Consider the following 13,050-nt stretch of genomic DNA (forward strand, 5'->3'; position numbering starts at 1 on the left):
CCCTCTCATCGTGTTTATTATCTGTGTAGAGGAATGCTATTGACTTTTGGGTATTGACTTTATAACCTGCTATGCTACTGAATTTCTGTATTAATTCCAGTAGCTTCTTGGTGGAGTTTTTGGGTCTTCCAAGTAAAGTATCATGTCATCTGCAAATAATGATAATTTATCTTCTTCTTTACCTATTCTTAATCCTTTTATTTCTTTTTCTTGTCTAATGGCTGTAGCTAATGATTCCAGAACTATATTGAATAGGAGTGGTGATAGCGGACATCCTTGTCTTGTACCAGATTTAAAAGATTTCAGTTTCTCCCCATTTAGAATTATGTTAGCCATTGAATTTTCATAAATGGCTTTTACCAGATTGAAGTAGAGGCCATCTATCCCAATTTTCTGTAGTCAACAGAAAATTATAATATGAATGATATGCAAAACTTTTCTGGAACTGAGTGGATCTTGAAAGTAAAAATATTTGGTATTAGATGTTTCAAAGATTATTGTAAATCTTCCACATTCATGTGTGTGTGGGTGTGTGTGTGTGGTGCTGATTATCAAATTCAGGGCCTCACACATTTCAGCAGATTCTTTACCACTGAGCTACACCCTCAGCCCACAAATTATATTTTTTAATTGTAAAGTACACCATCTATTTCAAAATAGGTATATTACATAAAACATACACCTTGTAGAACAGCCCCAAATAACATATATATATATATATATATTCCATATTTAACACGTATGTTATATAAATATATCAGTATAATTACATTTATAAATTGATATTTTCAATTCTTTTACATTCAAAGAATATGTATTAATTACATTCAGCAAATGACAAAGCATCTTGGTGCTTTTAATGACATAAGACATATGTTGTACTTAAGTACTTTGCATAACAGTGTAATGGCTAGTGCTGGATCCAAAGCCAGATCACCTGAGCACAAATCTCAGCTGTGCCACTGACAAACTGTGTTATCTTAGGCAAGTTATTTAACATCTCTGTGCCTCACTATTCTCATTTTCCAAAGAGAATAACAGTATTTACCTCATGAGTTGCTTGTATAGTACTAAGAACGTTTTGCACATTGTATGTACCCAATGTCATTATTATCTTGGTGTAGCACCTGAAAGCACACTAAAGAATACTAGGGGCCCGTTATTAGTTTCCTCCTTTAGCATAGCCTATAGTTCTCCAACTTAAGTAGATTGTTTCCATGGTGATGGTAGCATCACAATACCAAACTCTATCATACTATCTTTTCTAGCTTTGAAAGTTCCATGATCTATTCTGAAAGATTTGACAATTTTTATTCTCTAATTTTCTCGCCTAGAGTTTGACAAGTACTTAATATCTTTATTTCCATACTACATTTAGACATTATTAAAACATTGTGACAATTAGGATCCTTGTGAGTTAAAATTTACCAGAGTTATCAGTGTGAAAACTAAACTGAAATGGCAATCCAGTGAATTGATGCCTTATATTCATAGTATGTTTCAATATGTGTAGACTATGACTAAGTTATACCTTAGTGCCCTGCTGGTACCTGGTAGATTTCTTTGGATAGCAATCATAAGATTAATCCTAATTTCAAAATAGGTAATATGAAAAAAACCTTAGAAGTGATGGAATATGGTAGTAAGCTGAGAAAAATGAGATGTTCCAAAGGAATTGGATAATCTGTGTTGGGCACTGTACATAATGGTAGCACTATTGAGGTTACATGAAACTGAAAGTTCACTTTTATTGTATAAGTAGTTTCTCACATGATAATAATCAATACTATTTTTTCCATAGAACTACTTTCTGCTTTCTTCTTCAATGGACAAAACTGTCAGATTATGGCACATTTCCAGAAGAGAATGCCTTTGCTGTTTTCAACACATAGATTTTGTCACTGCCATAGCTTTCCATCCAAGAGTAAGTAATTGTTTATATACCTTTTTTCATACTAAAAGAAAGATGAAGAAGCCAGGGAGATACCTCAGTAGAATAAGCACTTGCCTGGCAAGTGCAGGGTTCTGAGTTCAATCCCTGGTACCGAAAATAAATAAATAAATAAATAAAAATAAAAGAAAGATGAGAAAACTTAGTTTCTCTAGAAGTAATCTGGACTTCTAGAAAAAAATTATTTAAGCACATAGTTGAGAGCCACTGAAAATGCCATTCCATTTTACTTTAAAAATAGGAAAGAAAATAAATGTTCTGCTTATCTTCATTAAAAAGTAAGAATTGCCTATTCCAGATACACTGTTAAAGATGTAATAGAATTTTACATCCTAGATATAAGTCATTCTACATATTAAACAAGACATGCAGAGTATAAAGTATTCTACTAAATATGAAACATACTGGAAATGAAGAGAAAAGATAAAATGGCATATGTAAAATGAAAACAAGAAGTATATAGACAAGAATTGTGGGAGGCTGGAGAAGTAAGAGACAAAGTAGAAAAGATTACAGGGAGGCAAAGACAAAAATCCATCATAAGATATAATGAATTCTTATTTAATGTCTGAAAGCAATATTAATATGTTTTGTTACTGATCCTTTTGAGATAAGGTCTCACTGTGTTGCCCACGCTGGCCTTGAGCTCCTGGGCTCAGTTGATCTCTTCCCTCAGTACATTTGACTCACAGTCTTACAGATTTTTTTTTCTAGTCTAGAAAATCCTTTAGTATTTTTCCCCTAGAAAGAATTTCATGATTTCAACCAAAGAACCAAAACAAAATGTAGGGGAAAAAAAATCTACTGTCATAGAATTTCAGAGCTATCATATGCCCTTATAGGATAGAGCCACCAAATGCAGTAGTATAAATCAGTTTTAGTTTTTTTCAGCTGTTAATTTCAAAGGAAATCACGTATCAACTCTATTAGCTAGGTTAAAGTAAGTGGAGCACTTCCCTACCATAGCTTTCTCCTTTAATGTTGATACATGGTTACCTTTCCAATCATGTTGTCATCTTAATTAACAATATGTCTTTTGAATGCAATGTTTCAATCATATTCCCATTTCTTTTTCCCCTCAAATTAGAACAACTTTCTTCTAATAATTGCCCTTTCTAGCATGCTTATAGCACAGGCACTAATAATTCTTAACCCTTAAGACTTGGTTGGGCACTTTTAAAAATTAAAAATATTATAATGGCCATTGTTGAATTTCTATTATTTTGTTTAGTGAAATTCTGTATCTTTTTTTTACTAGTTTGTATTCTCTTTAATTTTTTTTTTTTTTTTTGCGGAACCAGGGATTGAACTCAGGCCCTTGCGCTTGCCAGGGAATTGCTTATTCCACTGAGCCATCTCCCCAGCCCCTTCTTTAATTTTTTTTTAAATTAAAAGTATCTGATCTATTTTAATACTCTATCAATTTGGCCCTTCAAGCTGTTAGAAGATTCTTTCTGAATAATGTCTCTATCATGTCTCCTAATGATGTGGCAGAAAGATAATTTTACCTGATTAGCAGTTGTAAGCAAAATCCTTCCTTCCACGTCCATTTTAGTAGTCTCAGGATAAAAAAAACTGTACTAGGTTGTAATACTGTAGTTATCTATTAGCATTTTATGATTTGGTCTCTGTTTAGTCCATGATTGACTTTTCTCTGATTTTATTTTGGAAACATAAGTGCCATATTTTACAACACTACTGACATGAAGGGATTTTGAGGGGTGCCAGGGAAGAGCAGTAGTATCAACTTTTTCTTAGGCAATGTTGCTGTCACTGTAATATTATAACAGGAACATAGTAGAGTTATAAATGAAATAAATTGGAGAGACACTTGTATGTTTCTAACTAAAATTTTTAATTAGAAGACAAAAATGAAGTTCTTTTTTTACTTGTTCAGCTATTATGGTAGATTTTCAGTAGCCCTTACTAAACCATAGCCTTAAATTCACCATCATAGCTGGCATTGTGGTATATATCTGTAATCCTAGTTCCCTGGGAGGCTGAGTCAGGATCACAACTATGACCCCAACCCTGGCAGCTTTGAAGTTTAATGAGAGACCCTGTCTCAAAATGTAAAAAGGACCGATGACAAATTCAGTGTGTAGTGTAGGTCCTGGGGTTAATCCCTAGCACTACAAAATAAAACTTGTCTATCACTTGTGGATTGTCCTTGACAGGCTTCAGATAATAATAATTCTTACTCAATTATTCTTGGGTAAGAATAATTTGAAATCTTGAATGGAAATCTTCTTATAGTGTCCCAAGTTTTTAGTATTTTTTGTGTTTTCAAAAGCTAGACTGACTTACAAAGGCAGGACTAGTTTACTTCACAGCAAGATTTCTCTCCCGTGGTAGTGTTGACATTCTTGGAGAGAAAAGGAAGCCTGTCATGTGTTAAGCATTTGTTATGGTTTGTGTATAGGTGTCCCCTCAAAGCCTCATGCAGTCATGGGGCGACTTCTGGAGTTTGTGATTCATTATTGTGGGTGTGCTGCACTTGCCCTGGAGCAGATAATTTGTATCACAGTGTAAGAAGGGGAAAGAGGCTAGCTAGCTGCCACTTCCTTTGCTCTCTGCTCCTTGCCACTGCCAGGAAAGGTTTCTCTCTGCCATGTGCCACTCTGCCTTGGAGCCAGCTGAGTATGGACTGAAACCTCCAGTAACTGTGAGCCAAATAAACCTTCTTTCATTTTCAGTGTCGGGTATTTATCCCAGCATTGAGAAAAAGAGTAATTGAGACAGCATTGCAGGATATTTAGCATCATTGCTGACCCTACCTACTAAATGCTGGTCCCACCCCACCCCACCCCACCCTAGGCTGTGACAACCAAAACTGCCTTCAAACATTTCTAGATGTCTACTGTGAGACTTACAGGGCCCAAAGTAAGGATTCCTGGTTGAATCTGCTGAATTCTGCTGATATATCAGAGGTTTTTTAAAATTGTTCTGTAGGCAAATACTAGTGTTACCCTTTGATCCCAGCATTATGTGTCTTTCGGAGAGTGTAGCATAGGATGGTATTTCCCAAAGCATGGTCCTTGAAGGTGCTAGAACTGTTAGATGTTCCTGACTTGTTTATACCACCACCCCCAAAAAAATAAAGGTCTGTCGTGAGATAAGTTGGAAAACACTACCCACTTCCTTCCCCTTTTGGAGATTCAGAATGCAGGTTAGCTGTGACTGTTGTTCACAACCCAGAATATCTCATACTTGCTCGATTATGTAATCTTCCGTGAGGTATAAACAGGCACATTTTCTGTTAGCATCTGTATCATGGGAAAAGCAGTTTAAGAATATGATACAGCAATCAGAATGTTATTTCTCTACGACATAGACACTGAAAATTTTAATTGTTAATTTTTTTAATGTGATTGCTTAAACAATAATAGATTTGGACTGGGGGTATGGCTCAGTGATAGAGCATTTGCCTAGAATTTGTGCAGACCTGGGTTCAGTCCCCTTAAGTATGAGGGATGGAGGAAGTATACTCTTTAAATGAAATTTACATTTTTAAACATTATTTTTGGGGTCGGGGAGATGGCTCAGTGGAATAAACACTTTCCTGGCAAGTGCAAGGGTCTGAGTTCAACCCGCAGTTCCGCCAAAAAAAAAACCACACACACAAAACATTATTTTTAACAGATTTAGCATGTTGATTTTAATGTGGTAAAATAAAAGCTTCTTCTGCCACCTTTTTAGGATGACAGATATTTTCTCAGTGGGTCATTGGATGGAAAGCTCCGCCTTTGGAATATACCTGACAAAAAAGTGGCTTTATGGAATGAAGTAGATGGTCAGACAAAATTGATCACAGCTGCAAATTTCTGTCAGAATGGCAAATATGCAGTGATTGGGACCTATGATGGCAGATGTATTTTCTATGATACAGAGGTAAATGATCCTTTGTTAATTGTGTAACTGAATACTTAATAAAACACTTGTAGTTTTAGACAACTGTTTTATCTCCTTCAACATTAACTGCCTTATCTGTAAGTTAGGTAAAAAATATCATCCCTGAGAATTAAGTTTTTTTAAGGTTTCTTTGAATTCTGATGTTTTTTATTTATAATTTCATTTTAGCATTTGAAATACCATACCCAGATACATGTCCGATCTACTAGAGGGCGCAACAAGGTTGGAAGAAAAATTACTGGCATTGAACCTTTACCTGGAGAAAATAAGGTACTATAATATTCAAAAACATGCATGTCCAAACTTTATAGATTTGTTTTTTGAGATAGGGTCTCACTATACAGTTCAGGCTGGCCATAAAGTCACAATAGAACCCAGCCTGGCCTCAACCTTGAAATGATCCTCCTACCTAAGCCTTCCAAGTGCTGGGATTACAGTTATGCACCACCGTGTCCAGCAGTAATCTATAGACTCTTAAAAGTTAGTTTTAGTATTTAGACAAAAAATGTATTCATTTTCCTATGGTATATACTGCTTTTTGCTTTGATACTGTTTTATATGTTTTATGTTAAGAGATGACATTTTTAACTTTTCCTTTGATTTATTTTTAGATACTGGTAACCTCAAATGACTCCAGAATCAGACTATCTGATCTGAGAGATTTGTCATTGTCTATGAAGTACAAGGGTTATGTCAATAGCAGCAGCCAGATCAAAGCAAGTTTCAGGTAAACTGGCACTGAAATTCTTAGGAGTGATCAGAATATTTTCCTCGCCATAGAACTGTACCTTATGTTTCTATAGGGTTTTTATTTCTTTGAACTTTTATAACTGGTATTCATTTTCATGCAATAACTAGCTTATCTACCTAAATGGTAGGTAAGAGTTATAATGGCCCCTATTCTATAGATGAAGAAACCAAAACCCAGAAAATTAAGTGATTGGCCTAAAGTCATAATTAGTAACACAACTAGAGACTATATTGGTAAGTGAAGTAAATCAAATCCATATGTGCAAACATCATATTATCTCGCTAGTTTGAGAACCTGAAAGAGTAAAATCTGAAAGGTACAATAGATACTATGAAAGGGAAAGAATTTGTTCAATGGGAAGCAGAAACTGGGATGAGGAAAAGGACAAATGAAAGAAGGGGAAAAGATATATTTAGGTATATATGCAAAATAGTTGGACAGTTGTGCTGCTGATTTCTCCTGGTCTTTTGAAAGGAGCAGCTAATGCTTACTTTTTTTTCTTTCTTCTTACTATTTTTTGATCTTTTGAATTTCTTACAGCTTTTTTGTTACTGTTCTGTTTTGATTTTCTTTAAACCAGTCTTGCACATTTATATCTGGTAGCCTGAACAACTAATTTGAGGTTAACATCATGTAATACAGCAACCATTGTTGAATTCCTATTTGTTCAGTGAAATTTTGTATTGTTTCTAATGCTGTTCTTTTCTATCACTATTTTGTATTCTTTAAAAAAATAAAAAAACAGTTGTACAATTAGGATTAGAGCCTTCTCAGCTTCAGAACTTTGCTTTTATATTTTTATATAAGCTTTTAAGAGTAGATTTTTCCCTTTTCCATTTGTCTTGATCCTTTTAGGTATAAGAGCTAAGAAAGCATTTTATTCTAAAGCAAAATGCCCTGCCTTTATACCTTTATTTAATGTTATTATTTGGACTCTTAATTTAAGATTTATAGGCTTTCCTGAAATAGAATTGCCTGCCTACCCTTTCTTCCTAGTCTTTTTTCAGTTCTTTTCTCGTCAGTTGTTTTCTTCTTGAATTACCCAGTAATTACCCATAATTCAATCAGTAATAACATACTGCTTCTCTCATTCTTTGAATCATTATTTATTTCAAGGTGGTTTAACTAGTATCACACTTACCAGAGCTTTGAAAATATAAATTCTGCATCTAGGAATATAATTCAGTGTGTTGTATAGTGCTTGCCTAGCATGCTTGATAACCCTAAAATACACATAAGCTGTTCTGTCTCCAACACATACATACACAGTCATACACACACACACATACACACACACACACACACACACACACACACACACACACCCCAGAAACTCCTTAAGGTAGTGTTTCATGTATTTCTAATTAGGAAGTACTAATAGAAGGAAACCGTAATTCAATTTTTTTAACCTTTTTTCTTCAAATTTAGCCATGATTTTACTTACCTTGTTAGTGGTTCAGAAGATAAATATGTTTATATTTGGAGTACCTACCATGATCTAAGCAAGTTTACTTCAGTCAGGAGAGATCGAAATGACTTCTGGGAAGGTATTAAAGGTAAGTAAATCCCTGCTTCCATATTACAAGGGAATAGGGTAGAAATGTACTAGAATAAATTTGCGTAGGCATTATCTTAGAGTAAGTTTCATAGTTCTAACTGGGGTTTACTTTGTATTTAACTTTTTTTTTGAAGGATCAAATATTTATAGTGACATTTTTTTTTTAGTACGTTGTCACGACTAAACTCAAACTTGTAATCTTTCTTTATTTTCCATAATTTTATTGAGAAACAAATAGCAATGAGACAGTTTCAAACCAAATTGGTAGGACAGTTTCAATAATTAACACATTGCATACATTCTTCCTAGTGGTTAATTGCTGTACAAGATGCGGACATGATATCCTATTTACAAACACTATTAGAACAAATCCCTCTATTCATTAAGAGAATGTAACTATATATCTATCCTAACCATTTTGAATACACAGATACAAAATGGACATTCATCTGTATGAATATTATAGGTGTGTTAACTCAGCAAAATATTCTTAAAGAGTTCAGTAGTCCATAATAGTATTGGGTCTTCCACTTGACTGGCAGTGTCAGAAATTGTTGACCTGAGTCCCCTACAGCTCAACATAACACCATGGCTTTACTTCTTATACTTTGTTTTTATACTTTTCTGCTGGATGGATAAGACCAAGGTAAAGCAAGACCTATGCAACAAGAGTTGTAGCTTCGGGGTCTGATAAGGTCAGTGAAATCATCTCAGGATTTATCCTGAGATCCTGTACCTCAGATTGTAGAACCTTTGTCAGTGTCTTTATTTAACTTTGATTTTGGTTTTTCCATACCAAAAAAGAATTTACCCTGGTCTAAAATTTGAAGTCATGGAGTCTTAGAACCTGTTAGGTGATTTTTTTCAAGAAAAATTTTTGGGTTTTAAACTGTTCTTAGGGGGCCAGGGAGATGGCTCAATAGAATAAGCGCTTCCCTGGCAAGTGCAAGGGCCTGAGTTCAATCCCCAGTTCTGTAAAAAAAAAAAAAGTCACTTTTGGGCTGGTGAGATGGCTCAGTGGTCTGGAGCACCTACTTAGAACAAGCTTAGCAAAGCACAGAGACCACGGTTCAATCCCCCAGCACCACATGCCAGCCGGCCCCGCCCCCTGGTGGGCTGAGCTGGCCACACACACACAAATAAATAAATAAATAAATAAAATTTTAAAAAAAACTGTTCTTAGTTATTTCTGTCATTTTTATGGGTACCTGGCATATAACATACTTTTTATGTTAATTTTAAAGGATATATTGTGCATTTTTGTCTTGATGTTTAGTATCATATTTGTCAGTTATTCTGAATTAAATTTTTTCCCCAGCACATAATGCAGTTGTTACATCAGCCATCTTTGCTCCAAACCCAAATTTGATGTTATCTTTGGATATGCAGTCTGAAAAATCAGAAGGAAATGATAAAGGTGAAGATGCTGAAGTTTTGGATACATCCACTGGTAGATACCTATACTTTATTTGTCCTTTGTTTAATCTGGTCCACACTTAATACCATCACTGACTGGGTATTATATATGAGGAAGTTTTCATGAGCATAAAGAATATCTTTTGTTTACAGCACAGTAGTCATCATTTATCTATTTCTTAACATTTCAGTAACATATTTCTTGCAAGCTTTATTTCTTAAACCACCCAACAGCATCACTTGGGCAAATGTCATTTCAATCAGTCAATTATTATATTGAATAAATTTGATAAAATTGTGTTTATATTTTGTGTTATCTTATTAATTAAAATTGTAGGTTTTGATCATCCTATTTTTAAATAATTGGACTGGTAAGTGATTAAACTTGCCTAGGAATTAGTGAAATTTTTTGATGTTTGTAATTTTTTATAGGCAGGCATTCTTTTTAGAGTGAAGCAAACAAGATTATATCTCAGATTTCTGTTGCTATGACCAAATACCTGACAAAGAGGAGCAAAGGTTCATTTTGGCTATGGATTTCAGAGGTTTCAGTCCATAGTCAACTGGCTCCATTTCTTTTAGACCTGTGGTTAGGTAGAAACATGGCAGAAGGACATAACTGAGGAAAGCTGCTCACTCCTGGTAGCTAAGAAGCAAAGAGAAAGGGAGTAAGAGAGAAAGGGACAGAGGGCAAAATATAGCTTTCAAAGGTGTGCCCACAGTGAACTACTTCCTCTAACTAGGCCCCACCTAACAACCCATTCAGCTAACACCCTTCTGATCCAACTGCCTTTCTAGGCCCTACCTCGGAATATTGCTGCATTGAAGATTAAGCCTTCAATACATGAGTCTTTCAGGGACTCCATATTTAAACCATAACAATATTATAAATGCAAAATGATTTTATTATCTGTCCCTTCTATTATACTATAATTTCCAGAGTTTATACATCTTATTTGTCATCACTGCTTACTGTTGTACTTCTCTGCATATAACAGATGCTTAATAAATGCTTGTTAACTAAATGGATTAATTCAAGTGAAGGAAAGGTTCTTCTCCACTTGCCACATGTTTTCAGCTTCTCAAGATAGTTAGCTACTTATAAGCCTATGATTTTTTGCCATTTGTGGTGTATGATTTTAGAATGACTAGTAATTCCAGTTATATAAAATGTTCAGATTAGGAAGTAAAAGAAACTATCAACAGGTAGCATTAGTAAATGCCAAACTATTACATAAAATGATCTTACTAGTCAATAAGGTTATGTTAACACCTTGGTATTTGGACTAGTGAAAATAGTTTGTACTATAAATGTCAGTTATAGAAGCCAGTCCTAGTGATGTATGCCTGCAATCCAGTTACTAGGGAAGCTGAGGCAGGAGAATCAACAGCTTGAAACCATCTGGGGCAACTTGGTGAGACTGTATCAAAGTAAAAAAGGGCTGGGGATTTAGTTCGTTGGTAGAGTGCTTGCTTATCATGCTTGAGGCCCTGGGTTCAATCCCCATTACCAAAAATAAATTGCAGAATAATTTATTAAATAAATCTTTTTATTCTGCAGGCTACAACAAGGCCTTTAGAGAGCCATAAGGCCAAAAAAATAATTAGGGTACACAAAGGATCCTTCTAAAATTGTATATGATTGCTACAGAGTCTTCAAATACTTAATTTGACCTCAATTAACTTCCCTTGTCGGATCGTTTGTATTGTCCATACCACATGCTAGACATATCTATGGAGGAGAGTTTTGACAACAAAGATAAACTTTAGCCCTCTTTTCTTATCTTTTTCCTTTTCTTTTTTCTCTACTCCTCTTCTCTCCTCTCTCCTCCCCTCCCCTCTTCCTCCTCCTCTCCTCTCCTTCCTCTTTTTCAGTATTTGGAACCAAAGCCAAGGATTCACAGTGCTAGGCAGATGCTCTACCGTTGAGTGACATCCCCAGTCCCAACATTTCTTTCAGTTTCAAGATTTAAAATAAACCAACTCAAAATTATTTTAATAATTATTTACTAAGTACCTATTTGGAAATATTTCATTCTTTTTTTCCTTCTTTCACAGAAATAAATTCACTTTTTCTATTCTAGCTTAAGTAATTTAGTTTTTTCTTTTACTTTATTTGATTATGCCTTTTTTAGAATCTATATTACACTTTCTCTACATATTTCACAGAAAATCCTAGGTTTGAAAGCAATTTGAGAAAAAGTAAATTATATGATATTAGTAGAAACCTTCTCAAAAATGTACCACTTTAACAAGGTTCCTTTAATTCACTTAGTCATTTTTGAAGACACACAAGTTTATTGGATTCTGCTCAATTTGTATTTGTTGCTTTGTATGTATCTAAGAATAAACTCTGAAATATTCAGAGTATAGGATCAAAAAATATATCCAAATGCCCTGTCTTTATTTCTATTTTGGGCAGTTTGAATTTCAGTTTTCCTCATGTCTAAAATGGTGATGATAGCCTGCTTTACAGGGTTGTGAGGAGAATTTAAGATAATATATGTAAAGTACCTACCAAAATGTCTTAGATGTTATAGACATTATTATCTTTTAGTTAGTGTCTTAGAAAGCATTTTGTACTCATTTTCTTCTCTAGCTTTTCTTATATGCCTTAATCCTTTGCTGTTGTTATTGCTGCACAACATAACTTTTGGAATGTGTCAAGAGGGCAGTAACAAATGTTCAAAAGCTTAGAATATGTTTTTAGCCTAAGTGAAACCATTTTGTCTGGCTCATCTTGTTCACAACTTTCAAGTGAAAATGTAGATTATTCTTTCCTACTAATCAGTCCTTTTTACATCTACTTTTACCTATATTTGATAGAATCAGTTAACACTGAATTTGGATATAAAATGCTTTTATAGAACTGACAAATATAAGAAATAGGCCATTCACTGCTTAAATAAATCTTCAATATAGATAATAAATTAGGCAAAATGCGCTGTCAGCATTCACAGAGCAAATGTGTGTGCTCCATTTTATGGCAGTTTCAGCTATAAAATAAACTTTACTCTCTACCTAGTTATAGAGACTTTTACTAGCCACAAATCTGCCCAGCTGATCCCACTCTGCTGGCTTTCCAACCCTGCAGCTGAAAAATACACTAGCCTCCTTCCGTGAAATGGAAACTTTAGACAACTTAGAAGCATAGGCTGCCTGGGAGTAAATCCAGACATCAGGGAACTGTAATAGCTTCAAGCCAGGGAAAGAACATCTAAGACAAGGTAAGTAGAAAGAAGTAAGCCTCAGAGAGGAGGTAGGGTACAGTGTATGGAGGGTCTTGAGCATATGTTAATTGTGGCAGCAGGCTGCATATGCCTTTAAAGTCAACTGAAATTCTTTCTCCTATGCTTTTAAGGTACCATGAAGACAGATAACACAGAAGTTCTTCTCTCTGCTGACTTCACTGGCGCAATCAAAGTGTTTATTAACAAAAGGAAAAATGTATCTTAATTTGAA

General features: G+C 34.7%; 1 protein-coding gene across 1 annotated transcript in view; it reads left to right on the forward strand.

Moving 5' to 3' along the window:
- Wdr44 (WD repeat domain 44) overlaps window positions 1–13,044 on the forward strand; it is a 101,565-nt gene extending 88,521 nt beyond the window's left edge. The window contains 7 exon segments of the mRNA XM_004645685.2: window positions 1,802–1,924; window positions 5,651–5,842; window positions 6,032–6,133; window positions 6,475–6,590; window positions 8,043–8,170; window positions 9,491–9,622; window positions 12,950–13,044. Coding sequence (XP_004645742.1) covers window positions 1,802–1,924; window positions 5,651–5,842; window positions 6,032–6,133; window positions 6,475–6,590; window positions 8,043–8,170; window positions 9,491–9,622; window positions 12,950–13,044 — 888 coding nt within the window.
- The last annotated feature ends 6 nt before the right edge of the window (window positions 13,045–13,050 follow it).

This window comes from Octodon degus, unplaced genomic scaffold (genome assembly GCF_000260255.1).
Source record: "Octodon degus isolate 3935 unplaced genomic scaffold, OctDeg1.0 scaffold00236, whole genome shotgun sequence".
In the NCBI taxonomy this organism is placed as follows: domain Eukaryota; kingdom Metazoa; phylum Chordata; class Mammalia; order Rodentia; family Octodontidae; genus Octodon; species Octodon degus.